Below are 25320 nucleotides of genomic sequence, written 5' to 3' on the forward strand. Positions count from 1 at the left end.
AGCTAATTTCAAGCCTGTCTTTACTGCCCGTCTCTCCCTCGGGGATGTGGGTTCCCTGAGAGCAGGGTTCTGTCCACCATGTCACTGCTGGGCTCGAGAGCGGCTACCTCTGCAGAGCGAATGAATGAATGAATGAACTCAGCTTCTTTTCACCTGCTTGGGAGAAAGCCACACTCTGAGGAAGCTATGTTCTATGTCTGCGAACACACTTCCCTGGAGCCAACCCTGAGAGCAATAAGGATTGCATTCAGTGCAATCAAGGCTACAGTAATAGGATCATTGAATAAATAGTCATTGGATTTTGTCATGCGCCAAGCCCTGTGCTAAACTGCATACACGTCTCCCACTTCTCCCGACTAGGGGGCCTTGGCTGAACCGAGCTCAGTATTCAAAACCCAGAAGACCAAGCCCGGAGCTGCCTGGACAGCATCGCAGCAGTGAAACGGCTCTAGCGTGTCCACCCTCAGCTCCACCCCTTTGTCTGAAAGCACGGAGCCCCAGCCACTAGAGCACTTGTGCCCGAGGCCAAAAAAAAAACCCTCAGCACTCTGTCTGCTGCCAAGTCCTGATTCACCTCTTCTGGTAAAACGGGAGAACGGGAGGCGATGTGCTTTTTTAAAACACCCGAAGCAACACATATGGGTCCTGCGGGGAAAGCAGGGAGCTGCAGAGCTGGCACGGAGCGCACACCCAACCGGAGGTATGTCTCCAAGTCTCGTATCGCTTGTCAGACTGAAGCTTGGCAGCGTCTCGGCGGAGCTGCAGATGGTGAGGTTTATCAGAGGCAGCGGAGCTGGGGCCGCGGCGTGAGGGCTGCTCCCACACGGGACGGAAGGAACGGAAGGAGAAGTGGCCCGGAGGGAAGGAAGGGCCTGGTCCCTGCCCCAGCCCACTGCCCTCGCACTTGAGGAGGGAGACGAGGAGAGGGAGAGGGGCAGGGAGACGAGGCGGACCCCACGGGGAGCACCCGGCTCCTCTCTGGGCCGGCTAGAAGCCCGCCACTTGGGCTCAGCCGGGACACGTCAGCATCAAGAGTCCCTGCCTCTGAGCCCCCTGCTCCCCACAACCCCCCAACCCACACCGAGCACCTTCACGTCACAGGCCCTCCAGGGTCTCTTCAACCACAGCCCAGAGCCCTGGACGGTCTGACCCCCGTGACCTCCTGGCCTCACCCGGCCCCCTCCAGCAACACAGGCCGGCCTGCACCTTCTCGTCTGGCGAGGTTTCTGCACATCCGGCTTCCTCCGCATGCCGGGTTCCCTTGAGGCCCTCATTCGGGTCTCAGTCACAGCCCTCAAAGGACTTCCCCACGGCCTGCACAAAAGTGCATCCCCCTCCCTTCCCTCCTTCACGTTCGCCCACACCTGGATGCGTCAGATTTCTTTTGATCGCCTTCCTTATTCACTGATGCGTAACCGCCATGGAGGGGATTTCAGTCTTATTTGCTGCTGTGTCCTCAGGCTTAGAACAGTCCCTGGACAGAGTGGGTGCTCAGAAACACTTGCACAGTGAGCTCGCCACGGTCACCGCTGCCCAAACGCGCTCCTGGCCCTGCCCCTGTCCACCCTGGCTCTCCTGACTGCACCCTGTCCCACCACTGGCCCCCTGACTTCCATCTTGACATCCTGGTGTATGCAGCCCTGCCTGAAAGGGGTCCTCAGCTCCTCCGCCCAGGAGGGGACCTCCCCACTCCGCCTGACTTCGGCTCCAGGAGATCCATCACCCTTCACTTCCCCGTGGCTTCCCGGGGGAGAGCTCAGAGAGGGCCAAGTCCACGCAGGCAGGAAAAGGCTGTGCAGCTTACAACAAGGGAAGGGCCCCCTTCCAAACCCAGCTTCTCAGAAAGGACAGGGTGCTCTCCTGGCACGGCTCCAGGGCCTGTGGGCGCAGAGCTCCCCGCCCTCTGTGCATGCATGCTAAGTACGTGCTAAGTCGCTTCGGTCGTGTCCAACTCTTTGTGACACCGGGAACTGTAGCCCCCCAGGCTCCTCTGTCCATGGGATTCTCCAGGCAAGGATACTGGAATGGGTTGCCACGCCCTCCTCCAGGGGATCTTCCCGACCCAGGGATCGAACCTACCTCTCTTACATCTCCTTCGTTGGCAGGCAGCTTCTTTACCACCAGTGCCACCTGGAAAGCCCTCCTGCACTCCAGGTCCTGCAGTCTCTTGCCTGCAGCCTGTTTCTGTATGCTGGAAAGCTAGGAGTGATTTTTACATGTGTAAGTGGTTGAGGAAAAAAAATCAAAAGAAGGGTGTTTTGTGACATGTGGAAGTTATTTATGAGTTTCAAATTTCAAGACCCAAAAGTAGATTTTAATGGCGCCCAGCCACGCCCGTTCATTTATGTAAGCGAGTTGCCTCCAGCTGCCTCCCCTGCAGGGGCAGAGTTGAGCAGCCAGGCTGAACAGTCTGGCTGGCCAGGATAAAAATATTGACCATCTTCACAGACGTCCGCGATCCTGTTCCACTCCCTCCCCTGAGCCCTCGTTACATCTGAGAGGGTGGTAGGCGTCAGGTGCACAGAAAGAAGCAGTGTTAAAAAGGGGGGTGCTTCCCTGGTGGTCCAGTGGTTGAAAATCCACCTTGCAAGGCAGGGAATGCAGATTCAATCCCTGGTCGGGGAACTAAGTTCCCACAGGCCTCAGGGCAACTAAGTCAACACACCGCAACTAGAGACTCGGTGCGAAAGATCCACGTGATGCAGCAAAGATCTTGAGTGGTAACCGAGACCCCACGCAGCCAAATAAATAAATATTTCAAAAATAAATAAATAAAAAGAAAACCAAGACGATAGGTAACTATGACTTTGAGTTAAAGACTCAGGAGCCTGGAAATGGCTCTGAGGCTCTCTGAAGACCTGCCCCCAAGTCTTCTCTTCCCAGCCACCTGCCCCGTCTCCTGCCCCAGACTCAGTCCCCGCCCCACCCTGGGTGGCCAGGGGACCGGCCAGGAGCCCGGCCAGGAGCCTTCCCATTAAGCTCTGAGCCCTGCGCCAGGCTTAGGAGTGCGCGGCCCTGCTCAGCTGTGCCCCAGGCCCCACGGCCCCTGCAGCACCACGGCCCCTGTGAGAAGGCAGTATCTGACCCTCTTCCTGGCCTCAGAGTCCCCATCCGGGGAGATGACTGAGCCCAGGGGGTGATTAAGAACCAAGCAATCCAGGGACAGGAACCACGGAGAAGATGAGCTAACAAGGCTGGAGTCTGCCCTCTGGACAGGAGGGCTGGGAGAAGCCAGAGGGAAAGCCTTCAAGATCTGAAGCATGGCTACATAAATCAGGACTCACTCACCCAACACTTCAAGAAAAAGAAAAAAGAAAAGCCCCATTCCACAGAAAAGTGTGAGTCACTCAGTCATGTCCGACTCTTGGCGACCCCATAGACTGTAGCCCTCCAGGCTCCTCTGTCCATGGGATTCTCCAGGCAAGGTACTGGAGTGGGTAGCACTTTCCTCTCCAGAGAATCTTCCCAACCCAGGTCTCCTGCATTGCAGGCAGACACTTTACTGTCTGTGCCACCAGGAAGCCCACGGAAGAGTGAAGTAAAAAAAGAAGGAGGCGATTACTTTGGGGGGAAAATGATAGGAGCAAAATTAAATTAAAACATTCCCCAAAAGACTTAGATGAACTCACAGAGGGCAGACTCACGAATGTTACTATAAGGAGCGGCAAGTGTCTGCCATGAAGAGTAAAGCCAAGGAGGAGTGGGGAAGAGAAACCTCCTTCAGAGGTGGTAGCAACCATGGAGAACCAAAGTGCCCCAGGCTGCCGTCATTCTGGTAACCTTGGAACAGAGACTTGACTCCTTCCAGCTCCAGTGTTTTCATCTGTGGAATGGGAATGAATGGGGCACTGCGTCAGAGTGCACAGATGAAATGAGCTCACGTGTGCAGGTACCTCACAGGGAACATACTCAATAGATGGTAGTCTGATAGGAATCACTGATCAAGACCAAAGGCTGAGGACAGAGATATAAACAACCAGATAACCACACACACACGCTGGGGAATAGGACCTGGCTGAATCAGTGTTACTGCCCCACTCAGTCAACCCGTCTACTTCCTTCCCTTCCCCACCACCCAACCTAGGTTAACAGAAGCCTTGAGAGAGCAGAAAGTCTTGAGTGGAGACGAGTCCAGGGCCAAGAATGGAGCCTGTATCAATGGATAATTGTCAAGAGGATGAAGGTATGGATGGATGAATGGATGATGGATAGATGGATAGATGATGGATGGATGGATGAACAGAAAGAAGGATGGATGGATGAATAATAAATAGATAGATGGACAGATGGAGGGATAGATGGCTGTATGCATGCATAGATTAATGGAGAGAAAAATGAATGGATGGATGGGTGATTGCAGCATTCATGGGGAAGAAGCACTGGTAAGCCAACAAAATCCTTGTACAGACAGGACAGGTGCCTGCAGATGGACAGATAGGCATGCCATTTCTGGGGACACAGTGATCTGCTCTACACTCTCCCAGGGTTGGGGAGGGGACTGAGAATTGAATAGCGACAGCAGAGCAGGGGGCAGATCAGCGCGTTCTCTGTGCCTGTTATTGGCACGGACAGGACATGCGAATTTTCCATGAGTTAAGTGGAGAACAAGAAAGGCAGAAAGCTAACAATGAAGTACCAGAAAGAGCAATTAAGGAAACAATCCCACTTACCATCACCTCAAAAAAGAATAAAATACCTAGGAATAAACCTACCTCAGGAGGCAAAAGACCTGTACTCCAAAATAGTTTTTGGACACTGATGAAAAAAATTGAAGATGACACAAACAGATGGAAAGACATACCATATTGTTGGATTGGAAGAATCAATATTATCAAAATGACCATACTCCCCAAGGCAATTAACAGAGTCAGAGCAATCCCTATCAAAATACCAATGGCATTGTTTTCTCTGTTTTTTTGCAGAACTAGAACAAAATAATTTAAAAATTTGTATGGAAACACACAAAAGACCGCAAATAGCCAAAACAATCTTGAGAAAGAAGAACAGAATTGGAGAAATCATGCTCCCTGACTTCAGACTATACTACAAAGCTACTGTAATCAAAACAGTATGGTACTGACAGAAAAAACAGAATCACAATGGAATAGGAGAGAGAGCCCTGAAATAAACCCACACACTTATGGTCAATCTAAAATAAAAGAGGCAAGCATATCCAATGGAGAAAAGACAGACTCTTCAGTAAGTGGTGCTGGAAAAACTGGACAGCTACATCTAAAGGAGTGAAACTAGAACATTCTTTAACACCATATACAAAAATAAACCCAAAATAGATTAAATGTAGACCAGATATAGACCTAAATGTAAAATTGGATATTATAAAATTTATTGAGGAAAACATAGGCAGAACACTCATTGACATAAATCACAGCAATATTTTTTGGATCCGTCTCCTAAAGCAAAGAAAATGAAAGCAAAAATAAGTAAATGGGACCTAATTAAACTTAAAAGCTTTTGCATTGAAAAAGAAGGGGCTTCCCAGGTGGTGCTAGTGGTAAAGAACCCACCTGTCAATGCAGGAGACAAGAGACTCGGGTGTGATCCCTGGGTCAGGAAGATCCCCTGGAGGAGGGTATGACAACCCACTTTAGTATTTTTACCTGGAGAATCCTATGGACAGAGGATCCTGTGGGCTATATATAGTCCATAGGGTTGCAAAGAGTCAGACACCACTGAAGCGTCTTGGCACACACACACGGCATAGCCAAAAAAAAAAAAACCATCAACAAAACAAAAAGACAACCTACTGAGCGGGAGAAAATATTGGCAAATGATAATGACTGATGAGGGATTAATGGCCAGCATACACAAGCAGCTCATACAGCTCAATATCAAAAAAAACAAACAACCCGATGAAAAAATGGGCAGAAGAACTGAGTAGGCATTTTTCCAAAGAGGATATGCAGATGGTCAACGGGCTCGTGAAAAGATGCTCAACATCACTAATCAGTAGGGAAATGCAAATCAAACCCACAATGAGATATCACCTCACACCTGTCAGAATGGCCATCATCACAAAGAACACAAATAACAAATGTTGGCGAGGATGTGGAGAAAGGGGAACCCTCTTACACTATTGGTGGGAATATTAATCGGTACAGCCACTATGGAGAACAGTGTGAAGGTGTCTCAAAAAAAAACAAGGAACCACCTTATGACCCAGCGATTTCATTCCTTGGTATATATCCCCAAAAAACCAAAACCACTACTTTGAAAAGATACATACACCCCAATGTTCATAGCAGCATTATTTACAATAGCCAAGACATGCTGCTGCTGCTGCTGCAGCTAAGTCGCTTCAGTCGTGTCCGACTCTGTGCAACCCCATAGACAGCAGCTCTCCAGGCTCCACTGTCCCTGGGATTCTCTAGGCAAGAACACTGGAGTGGGTTGCCAGTTCCTTCTCCAATGCATGAAAGTGAAAACCAAAAGTGAAGTCGCTCAGTCATGTCCGACTCTTTGCGACCCCATGGACTGCAGCCTACCAGGCTCCTCCGTCCATGGGATTGTCCAGGCAAGTGTACTGGAGTGGGTTGCCATTGCCTTCTCCCAGTCAAGAAATGGAAGCAACCTAAGTGTCCATCAACAGACGAATAAATAAAGATGTGGTATAAAAAAGAAAGAAATTTTGCCATTTGCAAAGCAACATGGATGGACTTGCAGGGCATTATGCTAAGTAAAGGAAGTCAGATAAAGACAATACTGCATGATATCACATGTGAAATCTAAAAAAATATGACAGACCAGTGAATACAGCAAAAAAAGAAGCAGACTCACACATACAGAGAACAAACTAGTGGTTACCAATGGAGGCAGGAGAGGGGCAATACAGGGGTTGGCGATATTAATGCAAACTAGTATGTGTAAAATAGGCTCCAGGATGTGTTCTACAACACAGGAAAATAACCAATATTCTGTAATAACTGTGAATGGAAAGCAACCTTTACAAATTGTATAAAATTTTTTTTAAAAGAAAAAGAAAGGTAGAAAGCTTGAGCTGGTCTGCTCCCAGGGGCTGCTCACCAGCTGGGGAGACTGGAGCTGCAGGAGCAGGTGAGGGGGACCACCGGGGCGGGGGGCAGGGGGAGAGGGGAGGGTGAGCCCCGAGCTGCTCCATCTCACCAAGCAACCACACAGTTCAGGGGCCCCCGAAGCACCATCCCAGTGAGTGCCCGAGTGCCCCATGAGCAGTCACAGAGGGTGCCGGGGGTGGGGAGGCCCCCTCTTCTTCCTCAGCCCTCATCACACCCCTGATGAATCGGGGAGGAAAGAGGCTGAAGGACGGAGAAGGGGCAGGCCCCATGCCCACCCCCGCAGGGCCCCTGGGGCTGGAAGGAGGGCAGAGGGGCTGCTGGAGCTGGCAGGTGTAACCTGCGCTGGGCCTGTTATCCCTGGAACTTCTGAGACCGCCTTCCTTCCGGGAGGAGGCAGATTCGCCAGCCCCTGCTTGGGGAGCAAAGAATCAAACTGCTTCCCGTTTGTACCCCCGCTGAGTTCAGACGGGTTCGATAAACCACTAACAGTGGATGATTCTTATTCCATGGTTCTTTGTTTAAAATTCTCTTTATGGCACTGGGAGGGAGCTCCAGGAGAGAAAGCTGTGAACCCAAATAAATATGACCACCCAGAATTGAAAGGAAGTGAGGAAGGGCCTCCTGTTCCCTTCCTGGAGCCCAGAACCCTCCCCCCCAACCCCCACGTCCAGGCCTGGCTCTGGTGGGGCCCTCTCTTGGGGGGCTGGCAAACCCTCCTCGGGCCAGAGGGCAACAGCCTGCGAGGTTTTACTAGGGTGGGGGCATTCGGACAGGCTCCTGTTTAGCTGTTTCCTGTGCCCTCCTCAGCTGGAGCCACCTTCCTCGCCGGGTTTCCAGCAGCAGGAGGTTGGGGACCACAGCCCACCCGCCTGCCTGGGGACGGGGGTGCAGGGGAGGGGGCCCTTGGCCGCCCCGTGTCTTGGCTCCACAGCGGAGCGCAGGGTTCGGCTGCCACCCTGTCAGTCTGGCACCTTTCTGTCGCCATGACTAAACTCATTTTAAATTTAAGGAGTACATTTTCTTTTTTTTTAAAATTGAAGCCAAGGAAAAGGATTTCTCTTACAATAAACACATCAATGCTCATTTTCCTTATTATTCTACTTTTGGCTATTTCGAATAAAATCTTTAATTAAAGTTTTTCTTTGAAATTGTCATTATCAACCCAGAAGAAAGAGAGTGGGGGAAAAAAAAAGAACAACACAGCTGTGCAGATATGAAGCGCTATTCAGGACTAAATGAACTGGAACGGAATAAGTAGCTTGACTGTTATGTTCTTGGTTTTGGCTCTGTATTCTCAATAGCACAGTCTAACTTGTCACTTTATATCGATTCCATCTGTTTACACTCTGCAGAGTATTGGCTTCCTACCGTGAACATTTCCTATTTACCAGCTGGTAGAGATGAGCCAAACCAGATAGGAAAAAATTAGACTACATTCAGAACCTCATAAACACAAACTTTCAATTTGAGGACGTGTGGGAGGTGCTGTGGCCAGCACTGCTCACCTTTTACAAAGGGGCCGGCGTCCCCTCCTGCTCCTGCAATGTCCCCACCCTCCTCGGTCCCCGACTTCCGAGAGGACTCGGCATTGACTCACTGGAGGGATGCAAAGCCTGCCTTTACCAAAGACTGAACAAGCTCACATATAAAGACATCTAAAGAGACCCGTGAAAACAGAGAAAAGGGATCGGGTCTGGCTAAAAGAGAGCCAGATGGAATTCTCCAGGCCGGAATACTGCAGTGGGTAGCCTTTCCCTTCTCCAGGGGATCTTCCCAATCCTGGGATCGAACCCAGGTCTCCCACATTGCAGGTGGATTCTTTACCCGCTGAGCCACAAGGGAAGCCCATAAAGTGAAAGTCGCTCAGTTGTGTCCGAATCTTTGCGACCCCATGGATATATACAGTCCACGGAATTCTCCAGGCCAGAATACTGGAGTGGGTAGCCTTTCCCTTCTTCGGGGTGGGGGCGGGGGGAAGAGCTGAAGCACCTGAAAGTCATAATTGCTGCACTGTGCTTAGTCGCTCAGTCGTGTCCGACTCTCTGTGACCCCGTGGACTGTAGCCCCACCAGGCTCTTCTGTCCATGGGGATTCTCCAGGCAAGAATACTGGAGTGGGTTACCATGCTCTCCTCCAGGGCATAGCTGCTAACACAGAGCAAAAATCCAGCTCTGGTTTGGGGTTTCCTTGCAGCCACGGTGAAAAGAGAAACTTCCTGTATATACACCATGTATACCTCCCCCCACCCTTGATTTTCATTTTTAAGATGCTCATCTGCCACAAACGGCTTAAAGACATCTCATTGGAATTCCATCTATTCACTGAACAACCAACACAGCTACGAAAATAAGCCCCAAGAGGGTGCCAAATCTAGAAGAACTATCTTGTGTCTCTCCTTCTTCCTAACCCCACCCACATGCCTGGGATGGGAGCTCCTGCCCAGACACCACGGGCCACGCATCCTGGGGCCCCTGTCACCCTGACTCCAGGACCCTTACAGCTGCACCCCAGGAGGGGCAGGCCGGTCCCCTCCAGGACTCCCAGAACCCCACACAGCAGAGGCACTCAGCAAACACAGGCTGACGACAACGGTGTGGGACTGACTACCCCGGGGCCTGCTAACAGGCACCCCGACCCCCGCTGCACTCCCCTCATGTGCAGCCCTCCTCTGCTGACGTCATCGCCTAAATCCTCCGCTCTCGGGCCACCACCCCCATCAGAAACATCAACAAGCTCCACCACCACCGCCCCGTGCCCCATGCTTTAGGGTTAACAACAGCTCCCCTTCAAGCACCTCCACCTTTTTCTCTAGTCTGCATTTCAGTAGTCGCTCTGCCCTTTCTTGCCTTGAGAAATAGAACTCCGCGTGGAACCGTCACAGAGCTGATCTCCTCCCCGCCCTGGCCACGCGTCCCTGCCCGCACCTCCGCGTCCTCTCCTCCGGCCAGGCTGCAGCCCTGAGCGCCGCCCCACGTTCGCCCTCTGCCCTGTCCCCAGTGTGGATGGAAAGCCCATCCACGGTCCAGCTCAAGGTCCACTCGCACCCTTCTTGTGATGTCTCTCCTGTGCGCGCTTCCTGCAGAACCTTATTTACTTTTCCTGTAAATATTTACTGAGCTCAGATTAGGTGCCGGGGTCTGTCCATGGCACTCAAGTGACAACAGGAAGCAGGGTAGGGAAGGCGCCCACTCCCAGGGAACGTATTTCCCAGTGATGAGCAAATAGCCAAACAAAACCTCAGGATGTTCCGAGTGCTGAGCAATCGTAGATGGTGTAGTCCAAAGACTTTCGGGGGGCGGGGGGGGCAGTGTGCCACTCCAGTGGGGAAACTTCCTGCTGAGTGCCAAAAAACCAGGGTGTTTGTCTGAACTTTATTCAGTCGCTGACCAGTAACCACAGGGCATCTTAACCAAAGGGGTCAGATGAGACCCGACTCACGTTCAGAACAGACAGCTCTGGCGTCATGTGAAATGGAGACTGTGAGGGGCAAGACGGGGGGCAGGAAGAACCACCCCAGGGGTGACTGGCAGGGCCATCCATGGCGGCCACGGGGATGCAAAGGGGCACAGGGCCCCGACGGCAGAGGCTGCAGCGGACAGGACTTGTCGATGGACTGCAACCACTTACTGAGACAGAGGGAGGTCCGGAGAGGAAGGCTTCTTCGGTGGCATCGGGGAGACCATTTGCTCTGGTTTGGTCTGTGGACAGTGGCGAGTCCACGGATACAGATGGAGATAGAAACGCAGGAGCCAACAGCACGCAGCCCCCTTTGTAGCTTTAAACCGTAGATGAGTGAGCACTTGCAATTTTCCACATAACTCCTTGGTTTTATCCACTCCAAATGCAAACTCCTAATTTTTTGAAAGACTTCTATGGGCCTTGCACTATGGTAAGTTCATTGTATATTTTTTCTCTTAGTCTCAACAATATTGGAAAAATCTCGCAAAATTGCTTCCCCATTTCACAGCTGAGAAAACAGCTCTCAGAGAAACTAGCTTGCTTGGGGGTCACTCAGATAGTGAGTGCCATGGTTCAGATGCATACTCAAGCCAGGGGTCCGGCCTGCCCTCCCACACCACCAGCCTGTCCCCCCAGCACCACAGGCCTGTCCCCCTGACACCACAGCCCTGTCTCCCCCATGCCATTGGCTGTCCCCCACCCACCGACCCGTCTCCCCCACACTGTGTTGTTTTAAACACTTATTCCTACAATCTTGTGTTGACTTGCCACATGTAAGAAAGATTTTTTTTTTTAAGATAAACTTAGTCCGAAAAAATATAAATTCTGACATAACAGCATCTTTGCTTTACTTTCCTGATGAAGCCTTTAGTAAATTAATAATAGAGCAACCAAAAATAGGTCCTGGGGTAGAAGCATTTTCAATATCTTTTTTTTAAATAAAATGGCAGCTGATTATTTTGTTATGTGAAATGCTCGAGATCAAAATGTAAGCACAGCTCTTCATTTAGCTGCACAGAGACACGGGAACAAGAGCTGTGACATTATTAATCACTATATTCGGTTATGATTGATAGGCTTTTCTGCAGGAGGAGAAAGTGCCTCAGATACAAGCTGTCCCAACAGCCCCGCGATATGCTAATATTTTCTTCAGATGAAAGAGGAGATGTGTTCAAATACCTGCTATAATAGGCAATTAATACCAAGTGCACCGGAGGAGAGATGATAAAAGCGGGATTAGGAGAATATTACGAATTAACCAAAAGCTTGTGTGTTTCAGTAAATGGCCTCATTTTGAGTCTGACACAGTCTTTTTATTAGGCAAACAGGCTGTATTCCGATACATTCGTGCGTGCTAATGTGGTGTTCTAATGTTAAGGTATGTTTATGAAATGGCTGTGATCCTAACGACTGTTTCTTTACTCCTCAAGCGATAATTTTTTAAATCTCTTTTTTTAAGAAAATCCACCTATTTAAGAAAATGAATATACCCATCACTTGCGTGTCTTCACTTTTGTGATGATATTACTGAGCAAGCAAGCAGCTTAGTGCCTCTAATTATTTACTAATTGCTCCTGAAATGACGGAGCTGCATCTGTGCGACTCCAAGGCACCGGGGTGACCCCATAAAAATGTGTGTCAGTTCACTTGGTGTCCCACAGACATGCTCGTCGCGGCTGGCTGGGTCGACCAGATGTTCTGACATCATGGCACCCAGACTTGAAAGAGTGTTCTTGATGGGATGGTAACGTGGCAGGAGAGCCAACGGCCTAGGGCTTGGGGTGAGGTTCGTTTAGTTTTCCTTTTTTTTTCATGTCTTTGAATTGCACATTCTTGAATTCTAGTCTTCAATTTAAAACAATTTTTTCCTGCCTGTGGGGGGAGAGGAGACTAGTCGTGACATTTCTAAACGCACATTGAAGTTCTTACATAACTGAGAACAGCTTCCTGTGTCCTGGCCATTCCCAGGACGTGGCTTACAGGGAGCATCCGCCCGCCCCCCACCTCGAGGGCAGGACAAGATGATTCCTTCCCCTGCTAGCCCCTTCTTTGACCTCCACCTCACGCTCATGTCGGGAGTTGACAAAAGACGAAACAGGGTTAAAAGACCCGAATGTGGTTAACCTGGCAACGCCTTGCAGACCTGCTGTAGCCCTCTTGCCCTGACAGAGTCCTTACCCGAAGCCTGTGACGAACTAAGTCTTGGCCCTCGGGTGCTGATGTGGCTGCAGGACGGGGTCAGGGCCCCGCAGGGCTGACAGAAGCGTAAGCAACTGAGGAGCTGGGAACAAGTGTGAAATGGGCAGGAGGCCAGAGACAGAAAGGGAAAGAAAACTCCCAAATGCCTGTTTGAAGTGGAGGCCACATGACCAACAGCGCGACTCTGGGGTTAGCAAACAACCTCCGCTCGTTCATACGGTGGTGATCAGAGAGGCTTCTCTGGGACCGGCCGGGTCCACCTCCAGGCGTAACCAAGAGTCACATTTGCTACGGGCAAACGAGGTATTGTGTCTTCCCAGCTGGCACAGTGGTAAAGAATATGCCGGCCAATGCCAGTGCAGGAGACCCGAGAGGCTTGGGGTCAATCCCTGGGTCGGGAAGATTCCCTAGAGGAGGAGATGGCAACCCACTCCAGTATTCTTGCCTGGAGAATCTCAGGGACAGAGGAGCCTGGCGGGCTACAGTCCATGGGGTCGGACAGGACCGAGTGACTATACATGCATGTGTGCACAAACTACGTATCTCCGCCTTTCCTAAAGGGCCTCCTTGAGAAGCAGGGTGGCTGGTAATTAGTAGCTGGGACCATAGAGCCAGCTGCCAAGGCAGGAACTGCAGCCCCTCTGTCCCCAGCTGTGCAAACCGGGCTCAACTGCTCAGCCTCCACTGCAGCTTCCTCCACCTCAAGGTGGGATGCCAAGACCACCTTCCCCAGGGGTTCTCCTGGACACTGAATATGTAAACACAGTAAAGCACTTACAACAGCTCCTAGTAAGTGCTCAGTCTATGCTACCTCTTGTTAGTATCACAGCTGGCAAAATCCAAAAAATTACATCAGTGCCCAAAGGATTAAGGCCCAGCCAGCCTGGGGGTCCTTTTGCTTGGTGGCTGAAGCAGACACTGTTGGTCACTTTCTCCAAAGCCACTGACCTCGGCCCCGCCCCCTGTCTCTTTCTAGCGAAACCCTTCATTTTCCATTTTGTTCAGATATTAGCACCCCCCATCCCCCACCCGTGGCCATGTGCCTCGGGGAAGCGAGTCCAGCCACTGCACCAGGGAGTGACCAGGGTTGGAGCAATGCCACCACCAGTGACTGGTCTGTGTGGGGACAAGATCCTGGGCTATGAGTTGTGAGGAGACATTCCACCGTGTTTATGGAGAGTCATACTGGCAGAAATGGCAGACTGGGAAATGAAAACAAAACCTGATATTGCAGTATCCGTGTGTCAGATCTAGAATGCTGGCTACCTCCTGGTGACCGGGGGAGGTGTGAGTGAGCAGACCCTGACCTGCGCTCCCTTCAGACTTAGACAAGATGAGAAATTCCTTATTGTCTCAGCTCAGGTGGACATTCCTCAAAGGGCAGGACAACCAGACACCTCGGTGGCGGTGGCTGATGGGCCGCCACCTGGAAGTGGGTAGAGCTCCCACGGGAAAGGTTTCAGGAGTGCCTGGCGGGATAGATAAAGGGACGGATATTTATCGAGCATCTACTGCATGCAAGGGCATCACTTGTATTACTCTCACTCATCCTCGAGACCACTCTGATAGGTCAGTGTTGTTGCCTCGCCTTCAGACACGGTGGAACAGAGCGGTGACAGACCTGCAGGGCCCGTGGGCAGGGGCAGAGACGGGACTTCAGGCCAGGGGTGCCTCCTTCCCACTAAGTCCCACTGCCTCCCGGGGACTAAGACAGTGATGGGTCTGCAGACCAGAGAGCTCGAGAGCAGCCAAGGAGATGCCCGCCGAAGGCACGGAAGAGAAGCCCAGAGAAGCGGTCACCTCCATGACCCAGGAAAAACCAGGGCCAAGACGGGGAGGGCAAGTGAGGGTGCACCAGACTCAGAGCGCCCAGAGGGTGGAACCTGGGTGCAGATCAAACCAGGACCCGGGACCAGCGGAGCCCGAGGACGACACCCCAGGGACCACCTGGGCGTGCAGAGCTTCCTGTTCCCCAGATACGGGGTCCCAGTACGCAGACAGCAGCCTCCTCACATGAAGCCCCGGGCCACAGTTCCCAAAGGGCAGAGAGTCTGGACCCAGAGATCACCCCGTCTACCTCTGCCTTGACGGGAGGGAGAAAACGAGGCTCAGGGAGACCAGGGGTTCAACTGAATGTGAAGACATGCTGGAGGGTCTAGTGAAAGTGAAGTGAAAGTGTTAGTCACTCAGTCCGCTCCGACTCTTATGGACTGTAGCCTGTCAGGCTCCTCTATCGATGGGATTCCCCAGGCAAGAATACTGGAGTGGCTTGCCATTTCTTCAAGGGATATTCCCGACCCAGGGATCAAACACAGGTCTCCTGCATTGCAGGCAGATTCTTTACCATCTGAGCTATAGGGAAGTCCCAGGAGACTCAAAGGGAGGAAATATAGTTGCAGGTAGAAGTCCCAAACTAGGGAGTTTGGAAGGTCTGGTTGTTGTGGGTGTTTACTCGCTAAGTCATGTCTGACTCTTTGCCACCCTACGCACTATAGCCTGCCAGGCTCCTCTGTCCATGAGATTCTCGAGGCAAGAATACTGGAGTGGGTTGCTGTGCCCTCCTCTATGGGATCTTCCCAACCCAGGGATTGAACCTGCATCTTCTGCATTGGCAGGTGGATTCTTTACCACTGAGCCACCAGGGAAGCCTCTTGGAGGGTCTAAGTGCACCTGAATTAGGGCAAGGCTGAGGAACCAGCCATCAGACCAAGCTCCCAGCAGAAGAAAACAATTGAGATACACAAGCACTGGGGTTCGGGCAGTTTGGGGTGCCAACAGCCTGTTGGTTTAGGACGGCTAGACCACACACACATTTAGCAAAGTCTGGCTCCCAAAATTCACAAGAGACATTTGCATGCATTCTTGGCTCCAATGAGGCTCGTGGACTTATATTTAAAACAAAAGCATTAGCATCTTTCACTCTCCAACTGTGTGGCTCGCCCAGCAGCGACAATGTATGTCTGAAGAGAGCCTTGGTTCACTGACCGCTAGGTGTTCCTCTCTGCCACCAGTGCCCCAGTGTGGTCCGACTGCAGGACCCGAGTGGTGGCTGGAAACGTGCTACTGCACAGCCAGCAGCCAAGGAGGGCATTGGGTTTGTTCCGTTTATTCTGGGCTCGGTGGGAAGGGATGACATTCATGAGTTCCTACCTATTCGTCAAAGGAAACTGTAGTAATCGCCATAATAACGACAGATGGCATCGCCTAAGTGTTCCAGGCACTTTATACTGGGTGTTTCTAAGCCACACAACAGCACCGTGAGATGGGTGTTCCTATCCCCAACCATGGATGGAGAAATCTTATGACAAGGACTTGCCCAAGACCACTGGCTGGTAAATGGCAGAGCCCGTCGCAGGCTACCGCCTGCCCAGGGCCAGGGTCCACTGGTCGAGCTGGGGTTCCAGCTTGCACGGGCCTGACTGCTCGGCAGGAGAGCCAGGGATCAGGCGTCCCCTCCATCACCTGCTCAGCCTCTGGCTGCCACCTTCCTGCTCTCTCCAGAACTAGCACAACAGCTGCCCAGGTTTAAACTCACACGCTTAGTGGGAGGGCTTTACTGGAAGGAGGCTGGGATGAAAAGATGACTGAAATGGAAGGACAGCCGGCGGGAAGGTCCCTTCAGTTTTCCTCCTGGAAGCCTCACTTGCAGTAACTTACAAGCCAGACCTGTGTCCACACCCTCCCCTAACTGTCATGTCGCATTATCGCTCCACAACAGCATCTAAGTTGACAGGATGACCATCACAAACAGCTGACTTGCCTAGGATAATCTCATGATTAACACCATTTGTGAAGAGACAAATTGAGGACATATACCATAAATAATATCCAGTGTATTATGTATCTCTTACAGAATAACAAATGAACGACAATGGAAGCAGCAAATAATTGTACCAGGGTTCCTACTGATATAAATGATAGAGAAAGTAGATTTCTAGGAGCACGTAATGCTAAAAAATTATCACGCTAAGATGAATTTTCTGGTGTTAACAACACAAGCCGGGAGAACATTTTGTGGGGTTTAGACAAACATTTTGTGGGTTTCTGGCTCTGTCTGATTTTGAAACGTATGAAAATCTCAGAAGAGTTCAAAAAGGAAAGAAAATTTGTCACATTTCTAACCAACATATTGAATCAAGTGAATTAAACCATGATTCTCAAACTGCTCATGTAACTGAGCAGGCTCAGATGCATCTTAAATAAGGGTCTGATTCCAACCCCAAACGCTGTGAACACCCCATCCCTCCCTGGCTGTGTCCCGCAGTATCCACCTGTAATCCGCAAACAGGAATGAAGCTACATGCTCCTTCCTAAACACACGTGGGAGCTTTTGTGGCTAAATTACTCCATACATAAATGTCTATCTCCCTGCGTTTCTCTGGTTATTTTTACCATGACGCTCTTGATTGGCACTTACTGCTGAAAAGCAGCAGTTCTCTCATTCTAAAGAAAACCTCGCCTCCGTTGTAGACAAAAAGCAGAGGGCCGCCCTACGGATGATGATCTCAAGGTTAAAGCAAGGACTTCTGCCGGTGTGGTTCATCACAGAGGATGCCATCGGAGCGGGCGAAGGCAAGTGAACGCGGGCTCTCACGTGCGATCTATTGAGTCAGGCGACTTTGACATGAGAGCGCAGATGACAAGCCCAGCTCATTCTGCATCAGCTGCATCAGCTCCCTCTGCTAGCAGTTACTTTTGACAAGTGGAAGGGCTGGGGCCAGTCGGTAAGGGGGGCTGGGGTTAGGAGGCAGAAGAACTTGGAAAGATCTCTGTTACCTTTTCTCCTACTCGAGCCTCGAGCTCTTTCAACGTCCGACAGCCATTCATTTCATTCTCACCTTCCCTTAAAGACAACAATTAAAGACCTCCTGTTAGCATGTTTTCACTGAATTAACGTTTACATAGGACACACAGAGATGAAAGTGATAAGAATTTCTACACTGCATATTTTTAAATGCAAGGTGTTTCTTATGTACTACTCTTTGCCAGAAGTATGAACTCAGGCAAGTTACTTAGCTTCTCCAGGCCTGGGGCCCCTCCTCTGTAAAATGAAATACAACATCGACTCCTCCCGAGGTGGTGTGGGGACTGAGTAATTACGGCCTGCACTCCATGAGGCCTCACTCCACAGGTTAGCAGACATCCCGCTTTACAGAGGAGGCTGGGCAGGCCGAAGGCCATGATGAGGAAGTGGAGGCCCGGTCTTCAGACGCGGGTGGCCTGGCCTCACCGCCCCCTCCCCACCCTGGCCTGCAGCACTGCATTCTGACCCTGCGGGCTCCTGTTCGCGCCGCGGTGCACGCTGAGCCCTGCTGAAAAGGGCTGAGCCTGGCTGGGCATCTGTAACCAGCTGCTTGGCTCCATATGCTTGTATTAACTCTGATTTTTCAGCCTCTGTCCACCCATAAACCGCTCCAGACTCCCTCTTTGGAATCAACCGTAGGGCTAGGATGGGGACAAAGAACATCAGAGGCCACTTCACAGTATTTATCCAGTGCCTCCTATACCCAAGTCTGGGGCGCTGTGTCGAGCGGAACACCGTTTCCAGTCTTGAAAAAGCTTAATGCCAGTGATGGTGACAGACAGGAAATAAGCAATCAAATAAGCAATGTTCAGTTCAGTTCAGTTCAGTCGCTCAGTTGTGTCTGACTCTTTTCAACCCCATGAACTGCAGCACACCAGGCCTTCCTGTTCATCACCAACTCCCGGAGTTTACCCAAACTCATGTCCATAGAGTCAGTGATGCCATCCAACCATCTCATCCTCTGTCATCCCCTTCTCCTCCTGCCCTCAATCTTTCCCAGCATCAGGGTCTTTTCAAATGAGTCAGCTCTTCGCATCAGCTGGCCAAAGTATTGGAGCTTCAGCTTCAACATCAGTCCTTCCAATGAATATTCAGGACTGATCTCCTTTAGGATGGACTTGCTGGATCTCCTTGCAGTCCAAGGGACTCTCAAGAGTCTTCTCCAACACCACAGTTCAAAAGCATCAATTCTTCAGTGCTCAGCTTTCTTTATAGTCCAACTCTCACATCCATACATGACTGCTGGAAAAACCACAGCTTTGACTAGACGGACCTTTGTTGGTAAGTTGATGTAATAAGAAGTGCTGTGAAGACAATATAGGCAGGCGGAGGGTCGGCAGCGGTGCGGGGAGAGACGGGAAGAAGGAAAGGCCCGTCTCCTGGACGGGGTGGACAATGGGGCATTGGGATAGATACCCACACGCTAAGGAGCCAGGAGCCACTCTCTCGGAGAAACAGCTCTCTGAGCAAAGCAAAGGGAGCACGCAGCAGCAGGGCGCCCAAGGTGGCAGGAGTCTGGCACGTCCCAGGGCTGGCACTGCAGGGGCTGGGGGACCAGAGCCCAGTGAGCAGAGCCGAGGACCACGGGGGTGAGCTTGGAGGTGGAGGCGGGCACCAGCCCCGCGGTGCGGGGGGCCCTGATGAGGGACCTAGACTTCACAGTGGGACGAGGGCAAGACACTGGCGCACTTTAAAGGGAAATTCACTTCATTTTACGTAGAACAAAATGGGCTCAGAGGAGTTGAGTGCTGGACCCAAGTTAAAGATGAAACCAGGAATCCAGCCTTATGATTCTCTGTTAAATGTCATATATTTAACTCTGTTAAATGTCATATATTTAATACTGTTCTCATTAGGTATTGAAGAGATACAAAACACTACATGAAGCATATGTTTAAGATTTAAGGAATAAAAGTAGACATACCTGTGTACCCACCATCAGCTGCCCCAGGGGCCCAGAAGGCTGCCCCCCTCAGCCTCAGCCTCCTCTCTCCCTCTCCCTCCTCGGCATTTGGTCAAGGCAGTTCCTCTGCCACCCCAAACTCCATCTCTGTCTGCTTCAAGGGAGCCCCGTCTATTACCTGATACTAACCCAGTGACACCAGCTTTCTTTAGACTGGTATTTCTTGGAATGGTGTGTCTTTTTAAGTCTTTCAGTTTTAACCTTCCTATAAACTTATGTTTAGATCTTTCTTTTCGTGGACTTTACGTTTAAATGGAGTATTTATTATAATTACTGACATTTTCAGGATTTCCATTTGTCCTGCTTCTTCTGATTCTTCTTGCCTTATTTTGGGTTGATCTCATTTTTATCATTCGGTTTTTGTGCCTCTTTTTTTTTTGGAGTTTGGGAGTTACATAGTCCATTTTTAATCTTGTAGCAATTGCTCTGGAAATGACAACCAGCATACTTGCCAAAGGGCTTCTCTTCAGACTGTAAAAATCCACTTGCAATGCAGGAGATGCAGGTTTGCTTTCTGGGTCAGGAAGATCCTCTGGAGAAGGTAATGGCGACCCACTCCAGTATTCTTGCCTGGAGCATCCCAGGGACAGAGGAGCCTGGCGGGCTACAGTCCATGGGGTAGCAAAGAGTTGGACACGACTGAGCGACTGAACTGAACTGCTTTCTTTAGATCTACAGTTCTAGGAAGGCAGTGATGGTCTTCCAACACATCATAGTTATTAATCCACTCTTACCTGGATTCCACTGTTAGGATTCGAAAGTCACTTCTGAACTTCCCTGGTGGCGCAGTGTATAGGAATCTGCCTGCCAATGCAGGGGACACAGGTTTGGTTCCTGGTTCGGGGAGATTCCACACGCTACAGGGCAACTAAGCCCATGGCGCCACATGTATTGAGTCTGAAAGGTACAACTACTGAAGCCTGTGGGCCTGGAGCCCATGCTTAGCAACAAGAGGACCACCACAATGAGAAGCCCAGGCGCTGGGATGGAGACACAGCTCAGCCAAAAAGAAGTAAACAAAATAAATTATTTTTAAAAAGTCACTTTTGTGTAAGTGTTGCCCTTTGGCTTCTTTCTTTTTAATCTGTTTTTTTTGGCCGCATTGAAGCATGCAGCATCTTAGCTCCCCAACCAGGGTATCAAACTCTAGGCCCCTGCAGTGGAAGGGCAGAGTCTCAACCACGGGACCGCCAGGGAAGTCCCCTTTTTACTGCTTTATGGATCTTTTGGTCCTCAGGGTTCGGCCCCCACCTCTGTTTTAAATCTTGCTGGAGACTTGGCTTCTTGGATCCACAGGCCAGAATCTTCCATCGGTGGTCTGAGCCGGGCCGCGGTCTCCTGTTACTCCTGTCCCGTCTCTAGCAGCTCTCTTCGCAAGAGCTCCAGTTACACGTTCTGTGTCTGTGCTACATTCTGCCTAATGTTTTCTGACTGATCTTCCAGTTCACTTATTTCTTTGGCTGCATCTAATCTGTTTATTAAATTCATTGCTTTAAATTGTTATTATGAGATGTAACCTTGACCCAGAAAATTATGTGCAGCACATATGCGTAGTTTGCTTACAATTAAGGCAAACACCTGTTTAACAATTTCTCAAACTAAGAATTAGAGCTGAGGCTTCCCTGATGGCTCAGTGGTAAAGAATCAGCCTGCTAATGCAGGAGAAGCGAGTTTGATCCCTGGTCCAGGAAGATCCTACATGCCATGGAGCAACCTAAGCCCCTGTGCCACAAATATTGAGCCTGTGCTCTAGAGCCCGGAAGCCACAACTACTGAGCCCACGAGCTGCAACTACTGAAGCCCGTGTGCCTAGAACCTGTGCTCCACAGCAAGAGAAGCCACCGCTACGAGAAGCCCGCACATCAGGATAGTAGCCCCCTCTCGATGCAACTAGAAAAAAGCTCACCAAGCAACAAAGACCCAGCACAGCCAAAAATAAAGAAATAATACAATTTTTTTTTTTTATAAATTTATTTATTTCAGTTGGGGGCTAATTACTTTACAATATTGTAATAGTTTTGCCATACATTGACATGAATCAGCCAATTTTAAAAAATAATTTTTAAAGAATTAGAACCAAACACAAAGAGGCCCCATCTGCCCTTTTCCAGTTTAAATATTTTCTCTCCTCCTGGTAGTAACCATTCTCCTAGCACTTAGGATATCATTAACTTTTCAGTTCAGTCACTCAGTCGTGTCCAACTCTTTGTGATCCCATGGACTGCAGCACACCAGGCTTCCCTGTCCATCACCAACTCCTGGAGCTTGCTCAAACTCATGTCCATCGAGCCAGTGATGCCATCCAACCATCTCATCCTCTGTCGTCCCCTTCTCCTCCTGCCTTCAATCTTTCCCAGCATCAGGGTCTTTTCCAGTGAGTCAGTTCTTTGCATCACGTGGCCAAAGCATCGGAGTTTCAGCCACAGCATTAGTCCTTCCAATGAATATTCAGGACTGATTTCCTTTAGGATGGACTGGTTGGATCTCCTTGCAGTCCAAGGGACTCTCAAGAGTCTTCTCCAACACCACAATTCAAAAGCATCAGCACTCAGCTTTCCTTATGATCCAGCTCTCACATCCCTACATGACTACCGGAAAAACTATAGCTTTGACCAAACGGACCTCTGTTGGCAAAGTAATGTCTCTGCTTTTCAATATGCTGTCTAGGTTGGTCATAGCTTTTCTTCCAAAGAGAAAGCGTCTTTTAATTTCATGGCTGCAGTCACCATCTGCAGTGATTTTGGAGCCCCCCCAAAATAAAGTTTGTCACTGTTTCCATTGTTTCTCCATGTATTTGCCCTGAAGTGATGGGACCAGATGACATGATCTTAGTTTTCTGAATGTTGAGTTTTAAGCCAACTTTTTCACTCTCCTCTTTCACTTTCATCAAGAGGCTCTTTAGTTCTTCACTTTCTGCCATAAGGGTGATGTCATCTGCATATTGATATTTCTCCCAGCAATCTTGATTCCAGCTTGTGCTTCATCCAGCCCCAGCATTTCACATGATGTACTCTGCATATAAGTTAAATAAGCAAGGTGATAATACACAGTCTTGATACACTTTTATCTTCATTTACGTTTATCTTTTATCTTCTTATAATTTTACCACCTAGGTATGTATCCTTAAACAAAACAGTTCAGTTTGTCTGGTTTTGAACTTCACATGTGAACAGAAGTATTTGTTCATTTCTTCCTCCTTCACTCAGTGTTACATCCACGAGAGTCATTCAGGCTGTTGACTATAGGTGTCGTTTGTTGGTTGTCATTGGGCTTCCCTTGTGGCTCAGCTGGTAAAGAATCTGCCTGCAATGGGAGGGACCTGGGTTTGTTCCCTGGGTTGGGAAGATCCCCTGGGGAAGGAAAAGGCTACCCACTCCAGTATTCTGGCCTAGGACTATAAATGGGTTGCAAAGAGTCAGACACAAGTGAGCAACTTTTCAATTGGTGTTTTTGCAACCTCTTATTCAATAAATATATATTAAGCGCCTTTGTTGTTGCTGTTTAGTTACTAAGTGATTTTCGACTGTTGTGCCATCCCATGGGCTGCAGCCGGCCAGGCTCCTCTGTTCATGGGAATGCCCACGTCTCCTGCGTCTCCTGCATTGGCAGGCAGATTCTTTACCACTGAGCCACCTGGGAAGCACATTAAGCACCTGATCTGTGACAAGCACTGTCCTAAGGGCTTGGGATACATCAGTAAGTCAAATGGATAAAGTTGCCTGCCCTTGTGGAGCTCACATTCTATACTTAGAAAGTCACACTTGTGTGTTAGCCTCATGTTTGTGGATGGAGTGATCTACAGCCTTATCTGGCGGAAGCATTGCAGACACTGGGAACCACCAGTCAAAAGTGCTAAGATGGGAGCAGCAAGAAGGTCATCGGTTTGGGAACACAATGAACCAGAGCACAGCAGCAGAGTCCCGTCGGGGAGGCCGCCGGACCACAGAGGCCCTTGCGGTTTCCGTGGGGTCACCCGACTTTCGCTGTTAGCGTATCTTCTAGCATTTCCCTAGTCAAGATCTGCAGGAGACGAACTATCCCAGTTTTTGTCTGAAATGTCGTTATTTAATCCTCAGGCTTTTTTTTATGTTTCTTGCTATCTTTAATCTTCAGAAATTCAAAGACACTGTCCAAACCTTTCAAAGTGAGAGTGTTAGCTGCTCAGTCGTGTCTGACTCTTTGTGACCCCCTGGACTGTAGCCCTCCGGGCTCCTCTATCCATGGGATTCTTTAAGCAAGAATACTGGAGTGGGTTGCCATGCCCTCCCCCAGGGGATCTTCCCAACCTAGGGATCAAACCCACATCTCTCATGTCTCCTGCACTGGCAGGCAGGTTCTTTACCACTAGCGCCACCTGGGAAGGATAATCCAATGCAAAGGCTGCTTTGTTTTTCTACAAGTCAGTGTGAAGAAAGTTTACGAGATGGAGGTGAAAGGTAACCTTGAACATCACAGGCAAATGTGCCAGATGTGGATCCCTTTTCCAAATACTCTGATCCCAGTGGGTGAGCAGACACCACGGCAAGAAGAGGAGAGGTGGTCAGGGGTTCCCGCAGAAAGAGCTCTCATTCTTATTCTTACAAATATAGCTTCCAAAAACATTCTAGGAAGGCAAATATTTTAGCTCAGCACACTGAAGAGGTTCTCCCACGATCTCACGCCTTTCGTTGTCACTGCTGAGACATCAGTGCCGGTCTAATTGTCTCCCCTCTGGAGTCAACCCCATTCTTCTTCCCACTGCCTTAAATATTTTCTCTTTGATTTTAATGTTCTACAGTTTCTCTGTGATATGTCTAGATAGGCATCCCTTTTTATTCATCTGGCTCGAGATTCTAAACCATTACCTTTACAAATATAGTCCCTGTCCGGCTCTTTCTCTTACATATCTGGAAATTCAAAAAGAAGCATTATTGGGCATTCTCTTCCCACCTCCCGTGTCTCTTACACCCGTTCTCCAGGTTTTGTATCTCTCTCTGTTTCTGTGCTGCATTCTGGATGCTACCTTCAGGTCTACTTTCCCCTCCACTAATGTTCTTTTCAGCTGTGTTGAATCCACTATTTCCACCCATCCACTAAAATTTTATTCTGTAGTAATTGTTATCTTTCAGTGCTAGCAGTTCCATTTTGTACTTCTTCAAATCTTTATTTTTGTTGCCTCTTATTTTACATTAATATATTGAATCCATTCTTTCATTTCTTTAAAGATATTAAAACACTGGTTTTAGATTCTGTATCTGATAGTTTCAACATTGCAAGTCTTTGGAGATCTGATTCTACTGGATATGATTTCCATTTGTTTGCAGTCCTCATTCTTTGTCTCTTTGTATGTCTTCAAGATTTTCTGTGTGACACTTTATCTGTGGTTTTCTTTAAGGGCTATATTGTAGATGTATTCCTCCCCTGAAGGGCACACCCAGTCCAGGACCAGTTTTAAGTAAATTCCTAGCCTGAGACTTTTCAGACCACACAGGTAGCATTATTCTACGTACAGATCTTCATTAAAATTGATTTGTGATTACAATATTTCCTCTATTCACCCAATGCCAGTGTTGAAATAGGTAGGTTTCTGTGATGCAGATTTATATTTTGATAATTATCCTTACAAGAGGGTATAGGGGTCCCCACTGTACATGTACTGGTCTTCTCTTTGGTTTTTCCAACTTGGATAGACCCTTTAGGCTTTGTCTCTTACCCCTTTCACTCCAAAGACCGAACAAAACTGAAACACCAATTCATCAAGATTTGGCCAATACTTCATGGCAAAAACTGTCTTTATACAAAACTTCTCTAGATTCCAGTTCTTACTGCATGCTTAGCCTCTAAGAATTACTTCCTTTCTTGCC

The 25320-nt window shown here is 49.4% G+C and overlaps 1 protein-coding gene across 30 annotated transcripts in view; it reads right to left on the minus strand.

Annotated features, from left to right (window-relative positions):
• The window catches only part of EFCAB6 (EF-hand calcium binding domain 6), a 241057-nt gene that overhangs the window by 171378 nt on the left and 44359 nt on the right, over positions 1-25320 (minus strand). For 19 of the 30 annotated variants that reach the window (XR_014081614.1, XR_014081615.1, XR_014081611.1 and 16 more), the window contains one exon: positions 17487-17553. Coding sequence is in view for 16 of the 30 variants with exons in the window: in XM_081587864.1 (XP_081443990.1) it covers positions 17487-17553 (67 nt within the window). In the remaining 14 variants the exon portion in view is untranslated. Of the gene's footprint in view, positions 1-2079; positions 2200-17486; positions 17554-25320 lie in introns of all 30 variants that reach the window. The other 11 variants (XM_081587883.1, XM_081587878.1, XM_081587870.1 and 8 more) reach the window with 3 other exon arrangements.

The sequence above is a fragment of the Giraffa tippelskirchi genome, chromosome 4 (assembly GCF_054371585.1).
Source record: "Giraffa tippelskirchi isolate mGirTip1 chromosome 4, T2T-mGirTip1v1.2.pri, whole genome shotgun sequence".
Classification (NCBI taxonomy): Eukaryota; Metazoa; Chordata; class Mammalia; order Artiodactyla; family Giraffidae; genus Giraffa; species Giraffa tippelskirchi.